Raw genomic sequence first — 20,662 nt, 5'->3', positions numbered from 1 at the left:
ATATACAAACAACATAAACCAAACTGATTAAACTCAAGTCTTTATAAATATTTGCAAGTACAAGTAATACTCATTCGGAAATAAATATTGGACAGACAAGTAGGATAAAACAGTCTATCAGGAAATCAGGATACCTAAGGCTAGTCCTGAGTTACTGTCACTCATTGCATGAATATGAAAAAATACAATTACTCTTGCATAAAACAGGTGATGAACTTGCTCTTTTTCTCACTGTCACAATTAAATTAACAACGCTTAAAAAAGTGCACACTACATCACGATTGTACGAAGTGTTAACAATTGCCATAACATGATAAATGGCATTACTTTCAATAAATACAGTAGGCCAAATACAGAAATAATTTGTAATAACTTACAAATTGTGCTCACATTATCTAAATGTTATGTACTAGCTATTGTTTGAATTCAGCAATCTAAATTTTGACAATGTTACATTTTCCTTTTAAAATATCACTGCATATGCTATAAGCACATCGTTAACAATTTTACATACATAAATCCCTTTGAAAGTTCTGAATTGGCACTGATGAGGATATATAGTTTTAAAAAAATACATCTAAATTGCCCTACTTGTACATTGCACCTGTCCTAGGATTTTCAGAGCCAACACATTTTATACTACCATATATTACCATACCCACCCCTACGTACAGATGTTAGTTGTACCTTTTGAAGCTATAATTTAATATTTTTATTTCTTTTTTTGCATTGATGTTATTGACTCCCTGTAGGGATCCACTGCAGGATAATGAGATTTCTGGAATTTCTGTTGTGATTTTAGAAGACTGATCACATTCTATAATTTTGCTGTTTGTGATCCTAGGTTTTGAATATTATAGCTCACCAAAAATAAACATACAAGGTATCTTTTGTTTTATATCCAAGTCTTAGAGAAGGTTGCACTTGATCCACATTTGATATATTTATTTAGATTACTCTGAATTTAATCTTTAATCAAGTCAACAAAAGTTATTCATTAATCTCTTAAGCACAGAAATAGGTATAAAATCTTGGGCTTAACTCACCCAGTGTACAGCTTTGTTTTAGTCTGAGTGATTTATAGGGATGTACATATATATTTTTGGTAGTGCTTTCATTAGCAATAGCAGAGATAAGCATTATTTATAAATCATTACATTGGAAGGAGTCAAGATGGTGGCGTGAATAGACTGGGGGAAATTCTCTTCCAAAAACCCTACATATTTTTGAAAATACAACAAATCCAATTATCCCTAAAAGAGGGGCCAGAAGATACAGGACAACAGCCAGGATACATCTACACCTGCAAGAACCCAGCGCCTCGCGAAGAGGGTGAGATACAAGCTGCGGCTCGGGGGAACACGAACGCCCCTCACCTCAGATCGCGACGGGAGGAGAGGCATCAGAGCGGGGAGGGACAGGGAGCGCAGGACTGCTGAACACCCAGCCCCAGCCATCCACACCAGGAGCGCAGACACACAGTGTGTGGGTAGCTGGATGCTAGACAAACGGCACAGTAAAACCTGTGAGCTGTCCACGCAGCCGGAGCCCCTGGGACAAACAAAAGCAAGACCTTTTTGAAAGTCCTAAAGGGACAGGACCCTCACAGCCGGACGGAAGCGTCCCAGCGCAATCAGCCCAGTAACTGGGAATCCCGCGGAACACAGGGGGTCCCAACCCCCTGAGAGGCAGTGCAGTTCAGAGGCTCCTCACGGTGAGAAACAGCCTCCCTCCCATTTCCCCTTCAACGTGGCTCCGCCATAGCAGAACAGTAGCCTGAGGCCAGCCACGTGCACAGCACCAGAGCAGAGCTTCCTGCACAACCACCAGGCAAGAATAAGAAGCCCCGTCTGCGGGCAGCTACAAAGCACGAACCGCTAAGGGTCACAGTACTCCCAGGAAAGGAAGGCCACAAACCAGCAAGAAGGGACATTCTCCCAGCCGACATACACACCACCTCCCCACAACTACCTCTATTGCCATGAAAAGACAGAAGAATTTGACACAGAGCAGTCTAACCCAGACATCCTCCCTGAGAAGGAACCTGGGGAGATAAACCTAACGAAGCTCCCTGAAAAAGAACGCAAAATAAAGGTCATAACCATGCTGACAGATCTTCGGAGAAATATGCAAGAGCTAAGGGATGAAGTTCGGAAAGAGATTACAGAAATAAAACAATCTCTGGAAGGACTTAAGAGCAAACTGGATGAGGTGCAAGAGGCCATTAATGGAACAGAAATCAGAGAACAGGAACACAGACAAGCTGACACAGAGAGAAATAAAAGGATATCCAGGAATGAAAGAATATGAAGAGAACTATGTGGCCATTCCAAACGAAACAAGATTTGCATTATAGGGATACTAGAAAAAGAAGAAGAGAGAGAAAAAGAGAAAGTGTCCTTGAAGAAATAATTGCTGAAAACTTCCCAAAACTGGGGGAGAAAATAGTTGCTCAGACCACAGAGGCACACAGAACTCCAAAGAGGACAACACCAAGACACATAATAATGAAAATGGCAAAGATCAAGGCCAAGGACATAGTTTTAAAGGCAGCTACAGAGAGGAAAAAGGTCACCTACAGGGACACATCAGGCTATCATCAGACTTCTCAGCAGAAAGCTTACAGGCCAGAAGAGAATGGCATGATATATTTAATGCAATGAAACAGAAGGGCCTTGAACCAAGAATACTCTATCCAGCACGATTATCATTTAAATATGAAGGAGGGAGTTAACAATTCCCAGACAAGCAAAAGTTGAGGGAATATACCTCCCGCAAACCACCTTTACAGGGTATTGTAGAGGGACAGCTCTAGATGGGAGCATTACTGAGGATAAACAGATGTTACCAGAGAAAATAAAATCACAGCAAAGAAATCACACCAACCAAATACTAACAAACTCAACTACACACAAAACCAGTTGAAGGAAACACAAAAGAGCAGAGAATAAAACACCCAACATATAAAGAATGGAGGAGGAGGAATAAGAAAGGAGAGAATTAAAGAATCACCAGACAGTGTCTACAATTGCTTAATAAGCAAGTGAAGTTAGGCAGTAAGATACTAAAGAAGCTAACGTTGAACCTTTGTTAACCACAAATCTAAAGCCTGCAATACCGGTAAGTAGAGATCTTTCAATAATCACCGTACGTGTAAATGGACTGAATGCACCAACCAAAAGACACAGAGTAACAGAATGGATAAAAAAGCAAGACCCATTTACTTGCTTACAAGAGACCCACCTCAAACTCAAAGACATGCAGAGACAAAAAGTCAAGGGATGGAAAATGATATTCCATGCAAACAACAGGGAGAAAAAAGCAGGTGTGGCAGTATGAGTAGCACACAAAATAGATTTAAAAACAAAGAAAGTCACAAGAGATAAAGAAGGGCATTACATAATGATAAAGGGGTCACTGCAATAAAAGGATATAACCATTATAAATATATATGCACCCAGTACAGGAGCACCAACATACCTGAAACAAATACCAACAAAACTAAAAGGAAGAAATAGAATGCAAAGCATTCATTTTGGGAGACATCAACACACCACTCACTCCAAAGGATAGAGCCACCAGACAGAAAATAAGTAAGGACACAGAGGCACTGAACAACACACTAGAACAGATGGACCTAATAGACATCTAGAGAACTCTACATCCAAAAGCAACAGGATACACAGTCTTCTCAAGTGCACATGGAACATTCTCCAGAATAGACCACATACTAGGCCACAAGAAGAGCCTCAGTAAATTAAAAAACATTGAAATTCAACCAAGCAACTTTTCAGACCACATAGGAATAAAACTAGAACAAATTCTACAAAGAAAGCAAAAAGGCCCACAAACACATGGAGGCTTAATAACATGCTCCTAAATAATCAATGGATCAATGACTATATTAATATAGAGATCAAGCAATATATGGAAACAAATGAATACAACAGCACAAAGACCCCAACTTCTGTGGGATGCAGCGAAACCAGTCTTAAGAGGAAAGTATATAGCAATCCAGACATATTTAAAGAAGGAAGAACAATCCCAAATGAATAGTCTAATGTCACAATTATCAAAATTGGAAAAAGAAGAACAAATGAGGCCTAAGGTCAGCATAAGGAGGGAAATAATAAAGATCAAGAAGAAAAAAATAAAATTGAGAAGAATAAAACAATAGCAAAAATCAATGAAACCAAGCGCTGGTTCTTTGAGAAAATAAAATAGATAAGCCTCTAGCCACACTTATTAAGAGGAAAAGAGACTCAACACAAATCAACAGAAATAGAAATGAGAAAGGAAAAATCACAACAAACCCCATAGAAATACAAATAATTATTAGAGAATACTATGAAAACCCATATGCTAACAAGCTGGAAAACCTAGAAGAAATGGACTTCTTAGAAAAATACAACCTTCCAAGACTGACCAAGGAAGAATCACAAAAATTAAACAAACCAATTACCAGCAAAGAAATTGAAGTGGTCATCGAAAAACTTAGCAGGAACAAAACCCCCGGGCCAGATGAATTTACTTCTGAATTTTATCAGACATACAGAGCAGACATAATACCCATTCTCCTTAAAGTTTTCCAAAACATAGTAGAGGAGGAAATACTCCCAAACTCATTCTATGAAGCCAACATCACCCTAATACCAAAACCAGGCAAAGACTCCACCAAAAAAGAAAATTACAGACGAGTATCCCTGATGAATGGAGATGCAAAAATACTCAAAAAAATATTAGCAAACCAAATTAAAAAATACATCAAAAGGATCATACACCATGACCAAGTGGGATTCATCCCAGGGATGTAAGGATGGTACAACATTTGAAAATCAACCAACATCGTCCACCACATAAACAAAAAGGACAAACACCACATGACTATCTCCATAGATGCTGAAAAAGCATTTGACAAAATTCAACACCCATTCATGATAAAAACTCTCAGCAAAATGGGTACAGAGGGCAAGTACCTCAACATAATAAAGGCCATATACGATAAACCCACAGCCAACATCATACTTCACAGCAAGAAACTGAAAGCTTTTCCTCTAAGATCGGGAACAAGACAGGGATGCCAACTCTCCGCACTGTTATTCAACATAATACTGGAGGTCCTACTAACAGCAGTTACAGAAAACAAAGAAATACAAGAAATCCAAACTGGTAAAGAAGAGGTTAAACTGTCACTATTGGCAGATGACATGATATTGTACATACAAAACCCTAAAGACTCCACTCCAAAACTACAAGAACTGATATCGGAATACAGCAAAGTGGCAGGATACAAAATTAACACACAGAAATCTGTGCTTTCCTATACACTAACAATGAACTAACACAAAGAGAAATCAGGAAAACAATTCCATTCACAATTGCATCAAAAATAATAAAATACCTAGGAATAAAACCTAACCAAGGAAGTGAAAGACCTATACCCTGAAAACTGTAAGACTCTCTTAAGAGAAATTAAAGAGGATACTAGCAAATGGAAACTCATCCCATGCTCCTGGCTAGGAAGAATTAATACCGTCGAAATGCCCATCCTGCCCACACCAATAAGCAGACTTGTTGTAAGCCCTACCAAATTACCAACAATATTCTTTAATGAACTGCAACGAATAGTTCAAAAATTCATATGGAAACACCAAAGACCCCAAATAGCCAAAGCAATCCTGAGAAGGAAGTATAAAGTGGGGGGATCTCAACTCCCCAACTTCAAGCTGTACTACAAAAGTACAGTATTCAAAAATTGGAAAACTATATGCAAGAGAAAGAAACCGGATTATTGTCTAACCAAATACAAAAAAGTAAACGCAGAATGGATCAAAGATCTGAATGTAAGTCATGAAACCATAAAACTCTTAAAAGAAAACATAGGCAAAACTTTCTTGGACATAAACACGAGCAACTTCTTCATGAACATATCTCCCTGGGAAAAGGAAACAAAAGCAAAAGTGAACAAGTGGGGCTATATCAAGCTGAAAAGCTTCTGTACAACAAAGGAAACCTTTATTAGAACAAAAAGGTACCCTGCAGTATGGGAGAATATGTTCATAAATGACAGATCTGATAAAGGGTAGACATCGAAAATATATAAAGAGCTCACACACCTCAACAAACAAAAAGTGAAAAATCCAATTGAAAAATGAGCACAGAAGCTGAACAGACAGTTCTCCAAAGAAGAAATTCAGATGGAAAAACAGACACATGAAAAGATGCTCCACATCGCTTGTCATCAGAGAAATGTAAATTAAAACCACAATAAGATATCACATCACACCAGTAAGGATCGCCACCATCTGAAAGACAAACAACAGCAAATGTTGGCAAGGTTGTGGAGAAAGGGGAAACCTCCTACACTGCTGGGGGGAATGTAAATTAGTTCAAACATTGTGGAAAGCAGTATGGAGGATCCTCAGGAAGCTCAAAATAGACATACCATTTGACCCAAGAATTCCACTTCTAGGAATTTATCCTAAGAATGCAGCAGCCCAGTTTGAAAAAGACAGATGCACCCCTATGTTTATTTTATTGCAGCACTATTTACAATAGCCAAGAAATGGAAGCAACCTAAGTGTCCATCAGTAGATGAATGGATAAAGAAGAGGTGGTACATATACACAGTGAAATATTATTCAGCCAAAAGAAGAAAACAAATCCTCCCATTTGCAAAAACATGGATTGATCTAGAGGGTATTATGCTCAGTGAAATAAGCCAGGCAGATAAAGACAAGTACTGAATGATTTCCCTCATATGTGGAGTATAAGAACAAAGAAAAACTGAAGGAACAAAATAGCAGCACAATCACAGAACCCAAGAATGGACTAACAGTTACCAAAGGGAAAGGGACTGGGGAGAACGGGTGGGAAGGAAGGGATGAGGGCAGGGGAAATTAAAGGGGGCATTACGATTAGCATGTATAATGTGCGGTTGGGCACAGTGAGGGCTGTGCAACGCAGAGAAGACACGTAGTGAATCTACAACATCTTACTACGCTGATGGACAGTGACTGTAATAGGGATTTTTGGTGGGACTTTGTTGAACTGGGGAGCCTAGTAAACATAATGTTCTTCATGTCTTTGTGGATTTAGGATAACAAAATAAATTTAAAAACTAAAAACTCTGACTGTCCTCTAAATTTACCTGTTTTCGTTTCTCAGCCTTCAAAAATTTAGCTTTTGCAGCTTCTTCCCTCTTTATCCTTTTAGCCTGTGCATATAAAATAGGTCTCAAAGTCATGTAACAGCACCACTACAACCTGAATATAACCTCAGACTTGAAAATGGAGCTCTATGCTTCGCAAGGTACAAAACAGTATGTAACATGTATGTAGACAATTAAAGATTTCCCCTCCGTTTGTTACATTTAACATACTAATTTCATTTCTAATGTATAGATTACAATTAAGATATACAAAAAAATTCATAAATCGTAAGAGTGTGTCAGGTTTTCTTCTTCAAACTCTGTAACAAGTCTGAAATAGTTTGAGTGTCACTTTACAGAAAAAATGATGTTATGGCATTTTTTGCTTGTTCTCTGATTTTTTAAAGTAAAACATGCTAACCGTAGAAAGTTTAGAAAAACGGGATAGATTTTAGCAATCAAGTTTAAAGGACAAATAAGTAATATTTAAACATGCACGTTTCTACTTTATTTGAAGATTCTTTTGTAATACTTAAAATTTCAGATAAATCCTTTACTTAAATAACTTAAATGAAACATTAAACCTGGTTTAACCTACTGTGGTTAAATTGAAGGGTTTTTTTTCCCTAATATAATGGAAATACAACCTTTAATGAAGCACACTCTGAATATGAAGCTCATGCTATCAAATTTGAGCTTTATAATCATAAAGTCATTAACAAGTAGCTTCCTAATTATCTAGTAGTAATTGCGAATGTACTTTAATAATTTTCAATTTGGAGAGTTTTAAAATTAATTTGAAATGGGTAAGGGAATATGTGTATATATTTTTAGAAGGAAAAATACTGTAACTGTGAAAACCTCAGCTAACCACATTCCTCAGGGAATAAGCCAATTTTTATGGCAAGAGTTTCCTGAACAGCTAAGGGTTTGGGTTTTAATAATTCTCAACATTAAAAAGTTTTATTTTGGACAAAAGTACTTTGGATAATTTAGAGACATATACATGTACAGATGAGACACAGGACACTTAACATTATTTGGCTTTTTCTTGAGGACTTGGGCAGTTATTCTTGACATCAGCTACTGTACTACACAGTTTGATAACAGAAATGCCTTTTCGCCATTAAGGTGTTGAAAATTGCTTCCTATTTAACTACCAGATTACAGATGTTGCTAGGCTTTGGAGTTTCTGTTTTTCCTATTTTCCCTTGCTGTCTTTTAGCTATTCCTTTTGCTGTTGCCAGCATGTCCTTGAGCCCTATTCTGTCAGCCCAGTTCTGTCAGAACTCAGAAAACAGACCTGGCTAAACCGTTTCCACATTGAACATTTACTTCTACTTTTGGAATGTTTCATTTCTAAATGAAAAGCAGGTATCTGACTATAAGACTTAATGACGTTTTGAAAAGTAAAGAACTGAGTTTTAGCGTATGATCTTTATGACTATATTGGCTATTGAGAGGTTTCCCCTTTCTTTTTTTTTCCTTTACTTATTTCCTGGATTTTTACTATTAGGATTAGATAAACTTGCCTAGTAAGGTTCAGAGGGTCCTTATTCTATGCATTATGTTTACAGATAATTTATGATGGACATGTTAATTTGTATGAGTGAGAGAACATACTGATAAAATTTTCATTTTTCAGACTTTAAAATACATGACTATATTACTTTAATCATATCAAATTTAAGAATTCTACCTCTAGAATTTGCTGGGCTTGAAGTTCTTTTTCCATTCTGATTTGTTGTATTCTCCTAATTCTTTCCTGTAGGAAAAAGTATGACAATTTAAGATAATAAACTAAATATCTAGGTGGAAGGTATTCAAGTGGAATAAAATAATTAAAAGATATAAGTACAGATTTACCAAAGGGTGCCCATGCTGAATATAAATTTTAATTATTTACTTTGACATTACATATATGCCACCTGTCTTAAATTGGTATGACTTTATAAAATGTCTCAAAACAATTTTAAAATACAAATGCTAAATAAGTATATAGAAACAACACAAACCAAGCTGATTATACTCAAGTCTTTATAAATATTAGCAAGTACAAGTAATACTCATTCGGAAATAAATATTGGACAGACAAGTAGGATAAAACAGTCCATCAGGAAATCAGGACACCTAAGGCTAATTCTGAGGTACTGTCACTCATTGCATGAACTTGAACAAATAGAACTACTCTTGCATAAAATAGGGGAGGCACTTGCTCTTTTTCTCACTGTCACAATCAAATTAAAAACGCTTAAAAAAGTGCACAGTACATCACGATTGTACGAAGTGTTAACAATTGCCGTAACATGATAAATGACATTACTTTCAATAACTACAGTAAGCCAAATACAGAAATAATTCGTAATAACTTATAATTTGTGGTCACATTATCTAAATATTATGTACTATTGTTTGAACTCAGCAATCTAAATTTTGATGTTACATTTTCATTTTAAAGTCACTGCATATGCTATAAGCACAACCTTAACAATTTTAAATTCATAAATCCCTTTGAAAGTCCTAAATTGGCACTGATGAGGATAGTTTAAAAAAAATACACCTAAAATGCCCTACTTGTAAATTGCAGCTATCGTAGGATTTTCAGAGCCAGCACATTTTATACTACTGTATATTACTACAACCACCCCTATTTCCAGATGCTAGTTGTACCTTTTGAAGCTATACTTTAATACATTTTTATTTATTTTTTTGCATTGATGTTGATCCCCTGTACGGATTAACTGCAGGATAATGAGATTTCTGGAATTTCTGTTGTGATTTTAGAAGACTGATCACATTCTATGATTTTGCTGACTGTGACCCTAGGTTTTGAATATTATAGCTCACCAAAAATAAACATACAAGTGTATCTTTTGTTTTATTTCCAAGTCTTAGAGAAGGTTGCACTTGATCCATATTTGAAAGATTTATTTAGAGTAGAACTTGAGACCAAAGTATACTCTGAATTTAATCTTTAATCAAGTCAACAAAAGTCATTCACTATTCTCTTAAGCACAGAAATAGGTATAGAACCTAGGGCTTAACTCACCCAGTGTAGAGAGCCTTGTTTTTACTCTGAGTGATTTATAAAGATGTACATATATATATACTTGGTAGTGCTTTCATTAGCAATAGCAGAGATAAACATTACTTATAAATCATTACAGGGGTAGGAGCCAAGATGGCGGCGTGAGTAGAGCGGCGGAAACCTCCTCCAAAAACCATATATATTTTTGAAAATAGAACAAATACAACTATCCCTAAAAGAAAGACCAGAAGATACAGGACAACAGCCAGGCTACATCCACACCTGCGAGAACTGAGCACCAACGAAGGGCGTAAGATGGAATCCGCAGCCCGGCGGGACACGAGCGCCCCTCACCCCAGCTCATGGTGGAAGGAGAGGAGTCGGAGCAGGAGGTGGAGGGAGCCCAGGACTGCTGAATGCCCAGCCCCAGCCATCTGCACCAGGAGCGCAGACACACAGCGTGTGGGGAGCTGGATGCTAGAGAAACAGGACACTAAAACCTGCGAGCTGTCCCTGCGGCCCGCGTCCCTTGGACAAACAAAAGGAAGAGCTTTTTGGAAGTCTTAAAGGGACAGGACCCTCACAGATGGAAGTGCCCCGGCGCAATCAGCCCAGTAACTGGGAATCCCGCGGAACTCAGGGCGCCCTAACCCCCTCAGTGGCAGCGCAGCTTGCAGGCCCCTCACAGTGATAAACAGCCTCCCTCCCATTTCCTCTCCGACAGGGCTCTGCCATAGCAGAACAGTAGCCTGAGGCCAGCCAAGCCCACAGCAGCAGAGCAGAGCTTCCTGCACAACCACCAGGCAAGAATAAGAAACCCCATCTGCGCGAGGCTGCCCAGCACGAGCTGCTAGGGGTAGCCATTCTCCATGAGAGGAAGGCCACAAACCAGCAAGAAGGGACATTCTCCCACCTGATATTCACACCAGCTCCCCACAACTACCACTACTGCCATGAAAAGACAGAAGAATTTGATACAGACCAGACTAACCTAGACGTTCTTTCCTGAGAAGGAACCTGGGGAGATCGACCTAACGAATCTCCCTGAAAAAGAATTCAAAAGATAGGTCATAACCATGCTCACAGATCTTTGGAGAAATATGCAAGAGCTAAGGGATGAAGTCTGGAGGGAGATTACAGAAATAAAACAATCTCTGGAAGTACTAACGAGCAAACTGGATGAGGTGCAAGAGGCCATTAATGGAATAGAAATCAGAGAACAAGAACGCAGAGAAGCTGACGCAGAGAGAGAGAAAAGGATGTCCAGGAATGAAAGAATATGAAGAGAACTGTGTGGCCAATTCAAATGGAACAATATTCGCATTATAGGGGTAAGAGAAGAAGAAGAGAGAGAGAAAGGGAAAGAAAGTGTCCTTTAAGAAATAATTGCTGAAAACTTCCACAAAATGGGAGGAAATAGTTGCTCAGACCAGAGAGGCATACAGAACTCCAAAGAGGACAACACCAAGACACATAATAATTAAAATGGCAAAGATCAAGGCCAAGGACATAGTTTTAAAGGCAGCTACAGAGAGGAAAAAGGTCACCTACAGGGAAAACCAATCAGGCTATCATCAGACTTCTCAGCAGAAACCTTACAGGCCAGAAGAGAATAGCATGATATATTTAATGCAATAAAACAGACGGGCCTTGAACCACGAATACTCTATCCAGCACGATTATCATTTAAATATGAAGGAGGGAGTAAACAATTTTCAGACAAGCAAAAGGTGAGGGAATTTACCTCCCGAAACCACCTTTACAGGGTATTGTAGAGGGACAGTCCTAGATGGGAGCACTACCAAGGCTAAACACATGTCACCAGAGAAAACAAAATCACAGCAAAGAAACCAGACCAACCAAATACTAACAAAGACAAAAGAGAAAATCAACTACACACAAAACCAGTTAAAAGAAACACAAAAGAGCAGAGAATAAAACACCTAACATATAAAGAATGGAGGAGGAGGAATAAGAAAGGAGAGAAATAAAGAATCACCACACAGTGTCTATAATTGCTCGATAAGCAAGTGAAGTTAGGCAGTAAGATACGAAAGAAGCTAACCTTGAACCTTTGGTAACCACAAATCTAAAGCCTGCAATGGCAATAAGTACATATCTTTCAATAATCACCGTACGTGTAAATGGACTGAATGCACCAATCAAAAGACATAGAGTAACAGAATGGATAAAAAAGCAAGATCCATCTATTTGCTTACCAGAGACCCACCTCAAACTCAAAGATATGCAGAGACAAAAAGTCAAGGGATGGAAAATGATATTCCATGCAAACAACAGGAAGAAAAAAGCAGGTCTGGCAGTACTAGTAGCAGACAAAATAGACTTAAAAACAAAGAAAGTCACAAGAGATAAAGAAGGGCATTACATAAAGATAAAGGGGTCAGTGCAACAAGAGGATATAACCATTATAAATATATATGCACCCAATGTAGGAGCACCAGCATATGTGAAATAAATACTAACAAAACTAAGAGGAGGAAATAGAATGCAATGCATTCATTTGGGAGACTTCAACACACCACTCACTTCAAAGGATATAAGTAAGGACAGAAAATAAGTAAGGACACAGAGGCACTGAACAACACACTACAACAGATGGACCTAACAGACATCTAGAGAACTCTACATCCAAAAGCAACAGGATACACAGTCTTCTCAAGTGCACATGGAACATTCTCCAGAATAGACCACATACTAGGCCACAAGAAGAACCTCAGTAAATTCAAAAACACTGAAATTCTACCAACCAACTTTTCAGACCACAAAGGAATAAAACTAGAAATAAATCGTACAAAGAAAGCAAAAAGGCCCACAAGCACATGGAGGCTTAACAAAGTGCTCCTAAATAATCAAAGGATCAACAACCAGATTAAAATAGAGATAAAGCAATATATGGAAACAAATGACAATAAAACAATGTCCCAACTTCTGTGGGATGCAGCGAAAGCAGTCTTAAGAGGAAAGAATAGAGCAATCCAGGCATATTTAAAGAAGAAAGAACAATCCCAAATGAATAGTCTAATGTCACAATTATTTAAATTGGAAAAGGAAGAACAAATGAGGCCTAAAGTCAGCAGAAGGAGGGACATAATAAAGATCAGAGAAGAAATAAAACTGAGAAGAATGAAATAGAAAAAAAAATCAATGAAACCAAGAGCTGGTTCTTTGAGAAAATAAACAAAATAGATAAGCCTCTAGCCACACTTATTAAGAGAAAAAGAGAATCAACACACACCCACAGCATCGGAAATGAGAAAGGAAAAATCACAACAAACCCCATAGAAATACAAATAATTATTAGAGAATACTATGAAAACCCATATGCTAACAAGCTGGAAAACCTAGAAGAAATGGACTTCTTAGAAAAATACAACCTTCCAATGCTGACCAAGGAAGAATCACAAAAATTAAACAAACCAATTACCAGCAAAGAAATTGAAGTGGTCATCGAAAAACTTAGCAGGAACAAAACCCCCGGGCCAGATGGATTTACTTCTGAATTTTTATCAGACATACAGAGCAGACATAATACCCATTCTCCTTAAAGTTTTCCAAAAAATAGTAGAGGAGGAAATACTCCCAAACTCATTCTATGAAGCCAACATCACGCTAATATCAAAACCAGGCAAAGACCCCACCAAAAAAGAATATTACAGACCAGTATCTCTAATGAACGTACATGCAAAAATACTCAACAAAATACCAGCAAACCAAATTCAAAAATATATCACAAGGATCATACACCATGACCAAGTAGGATTCATCCCAGAGATGCAGGGATGGTACAACATTCGAAAATCAACCATCATCATCCACCACATAAACAAAAAGGACAAACACCACATGAGCATCTCCATAGATCCTGAAAAAGCATTCGACAAAATTCATCATCCATTCATGATAAAAACTCACAGTAAAATGGCTATAGAGGGCAAGTACCTCAACATAATAAAGGCAATATATGACAAGCCCACAGCCAACATCATACATGATAGTGAGAAGATGAAAGCTTTTTCTCTGAGATCGGAAACAAGACAGGGATGCCCATTCTTCCAAATGCTATTCAACATAATACTGGAGGTCCTAGTAATGGCAATTACACAAAACAAAGAAATACAAGGAATTCAAACTGGTAAAGAAGAGGTTAAACTGTCACTATTGGCAGATGATATGATACTGTACAAAAAAAAGCCCTGAAGACCCACTCCAAAACTACTAGATCTGATATTGCAATACAGCAAAGTTGCAGGATACAAAATTAACACACAGAAATCTGTGCCTTTCCTATACACTAACAATGAACTAATAGAAAGAGAAATCAGGAAAACAATTCCATTCACAACTGCAACAAAAAGAATAAATTAAATACCTAGGAATAAACCTAACCAGGGAAGTGAAAGACTTAGAACCTGAAAACTATAAGACACTCTTAAGAGACATTAAAGAGGACACTAACAAATGGAAACTCATCCAATGCTCTTGGCTAGGAAGAATAAATATCGTCAAAATGGCCACCCTGCCCAAAGCAATATACAGGTTCAATGCAGTCCCTATCAAATTACCAACAACATTGTTCAACGAACTAGACCAAATAGTTCAAAAATTCATATGGAAACACCAAAGACCCCGAATAGCCAAAGCAATCCTCAGAAGGTAGAATAAAGTGGGGGGGGGATGTCGCTCCACAACTTCAAGCTCTACTACAAAGCCACAGTATTCAAAACTGGAAAACTACATGTAAGAGAATGGAACCAGATTATTGTCTAACCCCATACAAAAGAGGAAACTCAGAATAGATCAAATATCTGATTGTAAGTCATGAAACCATAAAATTCTTTAAAGAAAACATAGGCAAAACTTTCTTGGACATAAAAACAAGCAACTTCTTCATTAACCTATCTCCCCGGGTAAGGGAAACTAAAGCAAAAATGAACAAGTGGGACTATATCAAGCTGAAAAGCTTCTTCTGTACAGCAAAGGACACCATCATTAGAATAGGAAGGTACCCTACAGTATGGGAGAATATATTTATACATGACAGATCAATGACAGGTTGACGTCTAAAATATATAAAGAGCTCACCCACATCAACAAAAATTAAGGGAATAATCCAATGAAAAAATGAGCAGAGGAGTTCAACAGTTCATCAAAGAAGAAATTCAGATGGCCAACAGACACATGAAAAGATGCTCCACATCGCTTGTCATCAGAGAAATGCAAATTAAAGCACAATAAGACATCACCTCACACCAGTAAGGATCGCCACCATCCAAAAGACAAACAAGAAATGTTGGCGAGAAAGGGGAACCCTCCTACATGGCTGGTGAGAATGTAAATTAATTCAACCATTGTGGAATGCAGTATGGATGTTCTTCAGAGAGCTCAAAATAGACATACATTTGACCCAGGAATTTACCCTAAGAATGAAGCAGCCCAGTCTGAAGAAGACAGATGCACCCCTTTGTTTATCGCAGCACTATTTACAATAGCCAAGAAATGGAAGCAACCTAAGTGTCCCATCAATAGATGGATGGATAAAGATGAGGTGGTACATATACACAGTGGAGTATTATTCAGCCATAAGAACAAAACAAATCTACCACTGGCAACAACATGGATGGAGCTAGAGGGTATTATGCTCAGTGAAATAAGCCAGCCGGAGAAAGACAAGTACCAAATGATTTCACTCATATGTGGACTATAAGAACAAAGAAAAACTGAAGGAACAAAATAGCAGCACAATCACAGAACCCAGGAATGGACTTACGGTTAGCAAAGGGAAAGGGACTGGGAAGAATGGATGAAGAGGGAGGGATAAGGGCGGGGGAAAAATAAAGGCGGCATTACGATTAGCATGTATAATGTGGTGTGGGGGCACGGGGAGGGCTGTGCAACGCAGAGAAGACAAGTAGTGATTCCACAACATCTTACTACACTGATGGACAGTGACTGTAATGGGTTTTGTTGGGGGGACTTGGTGAAGGAGAGAGGCTAGTAAACATAATGTTCTTCATGTCATTGTAGATTAAGGATAACAAAATAAAATAAAAAAGTAAAAACTCTGACTGTCCTCTAAATTTACCTGTTTTCGTTTCTCAGCCTCCAATAATCTGGCTTTTGCAGCTTCTTCCTTCTTTATCCTTTTAGCCTGTGCATATAAAATAGGTCTCAAAGTCATGCAACAGCACCACTACAACCTGAATACAACCTCAGACTTGAAAATGGAGCTCCATGCCTCGCAAGGTACAAAACCGTATGTATGTAGACATACACGTATGTAGACAATTACAGATTTCCCCTCAGTTTGTTACCTTTAACATACTAATAATATCATTTCTAATGTATATATTATAATTAGGATATACAAAAATATTCTTAAATTCGTATGAGTATGTCAGGTTTTCTTCTTCAAACTGTAAAAAGTCTGAAATAATTTGAGTATTATTTTACCTTAAAACTAAATCACAGAAAAAATGATGTTATGGCATTTTTTGCTTGTTCTCTGATTTTTTTAAAGTAAAACATGATCACTGTAGAAAGTTTGGAAAAACGGGATAGATTTTAACGATAAAGGTTAAAGGACAAATAACTAACATTTAAAAATGCACGTCTACTTTATTTGAAGTTTCTTTTGTAATACTTAAAATTTGAGATAAATCCATTACTTAAATAACTTAAATGAAACATTAAACCTGATTTAACCTACTGTGGTTAAATTCAAGGTTTTTTTCCCTAATATAGTGGAAACATAACATTTAATGAAGCACATTCTGAATATCAATAATCTTAAAGTCATTAACTAGTAGCTTCATAATTATCTAGTAGTAATTGCTAATGTACTATAATATTTTCAATTTGGAGGGTTTTAAAATTAATTTGAAATGGGAAAGGGAATATGTGTATATGTTTTTAGAAGGAAAAAACCTGTAACTGTGAAAACCTCAGTTAACCACATTCCTCAGGGAATAAGCCAATTTTTATGGCAACAGTTTCCTCAACAGTTAAGGGTTTGGGTTATAATAATTCTCAACATTAAAAAGTTTATTTTGGACAAAAGTACTTTGCATAATTTTGAGACATATACACATACAGCTTAGACACAGTACAGTTAACATAATCTCGCTTTTTCTTGAGGACTTGGGTAGTTATTCTTCACATCAGTTACTATACTACACAGTTTGATAACAGAAATGCCTTTTGGCTGTTAAGGTGTTGAAAATTGCTTCCTATTTAACTACCAGATTACAGATGTTGCTAGGCTTTGGAGTTTCTGTTTTTCCTATTTTCCCTTGCTGTCTTTTAGCTATTCCTTTTGCTGTTGCCAGCATGTCCTTGAGCCCTATTCTGTCAGCCCAGTTCTGTCAGAACTCAGAAAACAGACCTGGTTAAACTGTTTCCACATTGAACATTTACTTCTACTTTTGAATGTTTCATTTCTAAATGAAAAGCAGGTATCTGACTATAAGACTTAATGACATTTTGAAAAGTAGAGAGCACGAGTTTTAGCATATGATCTTTATGACTATATTGGCTATTGAGAGGTTTCCCCTTTCTTTTTTTTTCCTTTACTTATTTCCTGGATTTTTACTATTAGGATTAGATAAACTTGCGTAGTAAGGTTCAGGAAGGTCCTTATTCTACGCATTATGTTTACAGATAATTTGTGATGGACATGTTAATGTGTATGAGTGAGAACATACTGATAAAATTTTCATTTTGCAGACTTTAAAATACATGACTGTATTACTTTAATCATATCAAATTTAAGAATTCTACCTCTAGAATTTGCTGGGCTCGACGTTCTTTTTCCATTCTGATTTGTTGTATTCTCCTAATTCTTTCCTGTAGGAAAAATTATGACAATTGAAGATAATAAACTAAATATCTAGGTGGAAGGTATTTAAGTGGAATCAAATAATTAAAGATATAAGTACAGATTTACCAAAGGGTGCCCATGCTGGATATAAATTTTAATTATTTACTTTAACATTATATATGTGCCACCTGTCTTAAATTGGTATGACTTTATAAAAATGTCTCAAAACAATTTTAAAATACAAATGCTAAATAAGCATATACAAACAACATAAACCAAGCTGATTAAACTCAAGCCTTTATAAATCTTTGCAAGTACAAGTAATACTCATTCGGAAATAAATATTCGACAGACAAGTAGGATAAAACAGTCTAAATCAGGACACCTAAGGCTAATACTGAGTTACTGTCACTCATTGCATGAACATGAAAAAAAACAACTACTCTTGCATAAAACAGGTGAGGCACTTGCTCTTTTTCTCACTGTCACAATTAAATTAAAAATGCTTAAAAAAGTTCACAGTACATCACGATTGTACGAAGTGTTAACAATTGCCGTAACATGATAAATGACATTACTTTCAATAACTACAGTAAGCCAAATGCAGAAATAATTTCTAATAACTTATAAGTGGTGCTCACATTATCTAAATGTAATGTAGTAGTTATTGTTTGAATTCAGCAATCTACATTTTGATAATGTTACATTTTCATTTTAAAAAGTCACTGCATATGCTATAAGCACATCATTAACAATTTTATATTCATAAATCCCTTTGAAAGTCCCAAATTGGCACTGATGAGGATAGTTTTAAAAAAATACACCTAAATTGCCCTACTTGTAAATTGCAGCTATCCACGAATTTTCAGAGCCAACACATTTTATACTACTGTATATTACTATACCCACCCCTATTTCCAGATGCTAGTTGTACCTTTTGAAGCTATACTTTAATACATTTTTATTTCTTTTTTTGCATTGATGTTATTGATCCCCTGTAGGGATTCACTGCAGGATAATGAGATTTCTGTAATTTCTGTTGTGATTTTAGAAGACTGATCACATTCTATGATTTTGCTGATTGTGATCCTGGGTTTTGATTATAGCTCACCAAAACTAAAAATACAAGGGTATTTTTTGTTTTATTTCCAAGACTTAGAGAAGGCTGCACTTGATCCACATTTGAAATATTTATTTAGATTAGAACTTGAGACCTAAGTATACTCTGAATTTAATCTTTAATCAAGTCAACAAAAGTCATTCATTATTCTCTTAAGCAGAGAAATAGGTATAGAACCTTGGACTTAACTCACCCAGTGTAGAGCTTTGTTTTCTTCTGAGTGATTTATATAGATGTACATTGGCAGTACTTTCATTAGGAATATCAGAAATAAACATTATTTATAAATTATTACAATATGTGTTCACCTTATAATACTGAGTATCCATCCAATGAACTGGGCATTTTATATAAAGTAGCTAATTGATTCATTTAAAAAAATAACAATACAGGAGTTGAAATTATCTTCTTTTCACCTAAGAGAAAATTGAAGCTCCTAGAAAATAAATATTTTGCCTATAGTCAAACAGTGAGTGCAGAGCCCTGGTCAGTTCCCACTGCCTCTGCTCCTGCTTCGTAATAATGCCTCTGGACACTTCCGGAAAACTGCCTGGAGGACTGTCAGGTGGTATTTCTGGCCTACTAGGTAGAAAAAATAATCTCGAGGATGAGAAACACATGCTATTATTTTAATTATTTTATTCTAGATCTACTTCAAACTTTAAAATAGACTCTGCACGACTTTAATTTACTTTGCTGGCAATTAGGAGTAAGTCAAATGGTAATCTAAGACTAGTCTCAGACAAGCATCTTGATCAACGTCTAATATCACTTCACTTGTATTACTGCTCCTGGAACCTTGGAAAATCAATTTTTTTTTTGATGAGTAGCACACTATGTAGGCTTAGGTCACACAAAGCCTAATTTGAAATGCTAATGGGATACAACTGGTCTCAAGCCATTTGGAAATAGGATAAACTATTAAAAACTGTAACAGAAACAACAGTATTTCAGCTTCAAATGAACTTATTTTCACATATACTGTAGTAGGCAGTAAGTATTTACAGTATTTTAATAAATATATTCATCACACTATATATTTTAAAGTCAACCTTACAGTGTCTTTAGCAGTTACAATTAACAAAGAATTCAAGTTTACATTAAATTACAGTAAGAGAGTATACCAAATGTTTTGATGTTTTATATCTATCTTTTAGAAAGCAAGCATTGCTTTGTGCCAGTCACTGTGGTAGGCACTTTACATTCATTCAATGTTCACATAATACAATTGTTTTTCTTTTACAGTGGAGGAAATCAAGGCTGAGAGGTTAACTAATTCATCTAAGGTCATAAATTATTAAATAGGAAAGCCGACATTTAACTTTACAAATGACCTGCATGCGTGACTACAAATTCTAAATTCTCTCTCAATTCTACTTCAACTCTAATCATACTACTTTAGTCAATACTGAAAGTATTTAAATAAATGTATTCATTACATTTTTAGAGATAACCACATCACAAACAAACCAAGCCATTATTTAGCAGCTTGTCTATATAACAACTGACTCAGAAATAACTACTTGC

General features: G+C 36.6%; 1 protein-coding gene across 1 annotated transcript in view; it reads right to left on the bottom strand.

The window, feature by feature from the left end:
- Positions 1-20,662, bottom strand: part of LOC140846866 (bromodomain adjacent to zinc finger domain protein 2B-like) — a 102,122-nt gene that overhangs the window by 35,952 nt on the left and 45,508 nt on the right. Inside the window, exons 7-10 of the mRNA XM_073225006.1 lie at positions 17,976-18,041; positions 16,282-16,347; positions 7,151-7,216; positions 1,377-1,586 (exon numbers count right to left, since the gene is read on the bottom strand). Of these exons, the coding sequence (XP_073081107.1) occupies positions 1,377-1,586; positions 7,151-7,216; positions 16,282-16,347; positions 17,976-18,041 (408 nt within the window). The remainder of the gene's footprint in view (positions 1-1,376; positions 1,587-7,150; positions 7,217-16,281; positions 16,348-17,975; positions 18,042-20,662) is intronic.

The sequence above is a fragment of the Manis javanica genome, chromosome 16 (assembly GCF_040802235.1).
Source record: "Manis javanica isolate MJ-LG chromosome 16, MJ_LKY, whole genome shotgun sequence".
NCBI lineage: Eukaryota > Metazoa > Chordata > Mammalia > Pholidota > Manidae > Manis > Manis javanica.
Note: the sequence above shows the minus strand (reverse complement) of the source record. Positions and strands in the feature narration are given on the sequence as shown.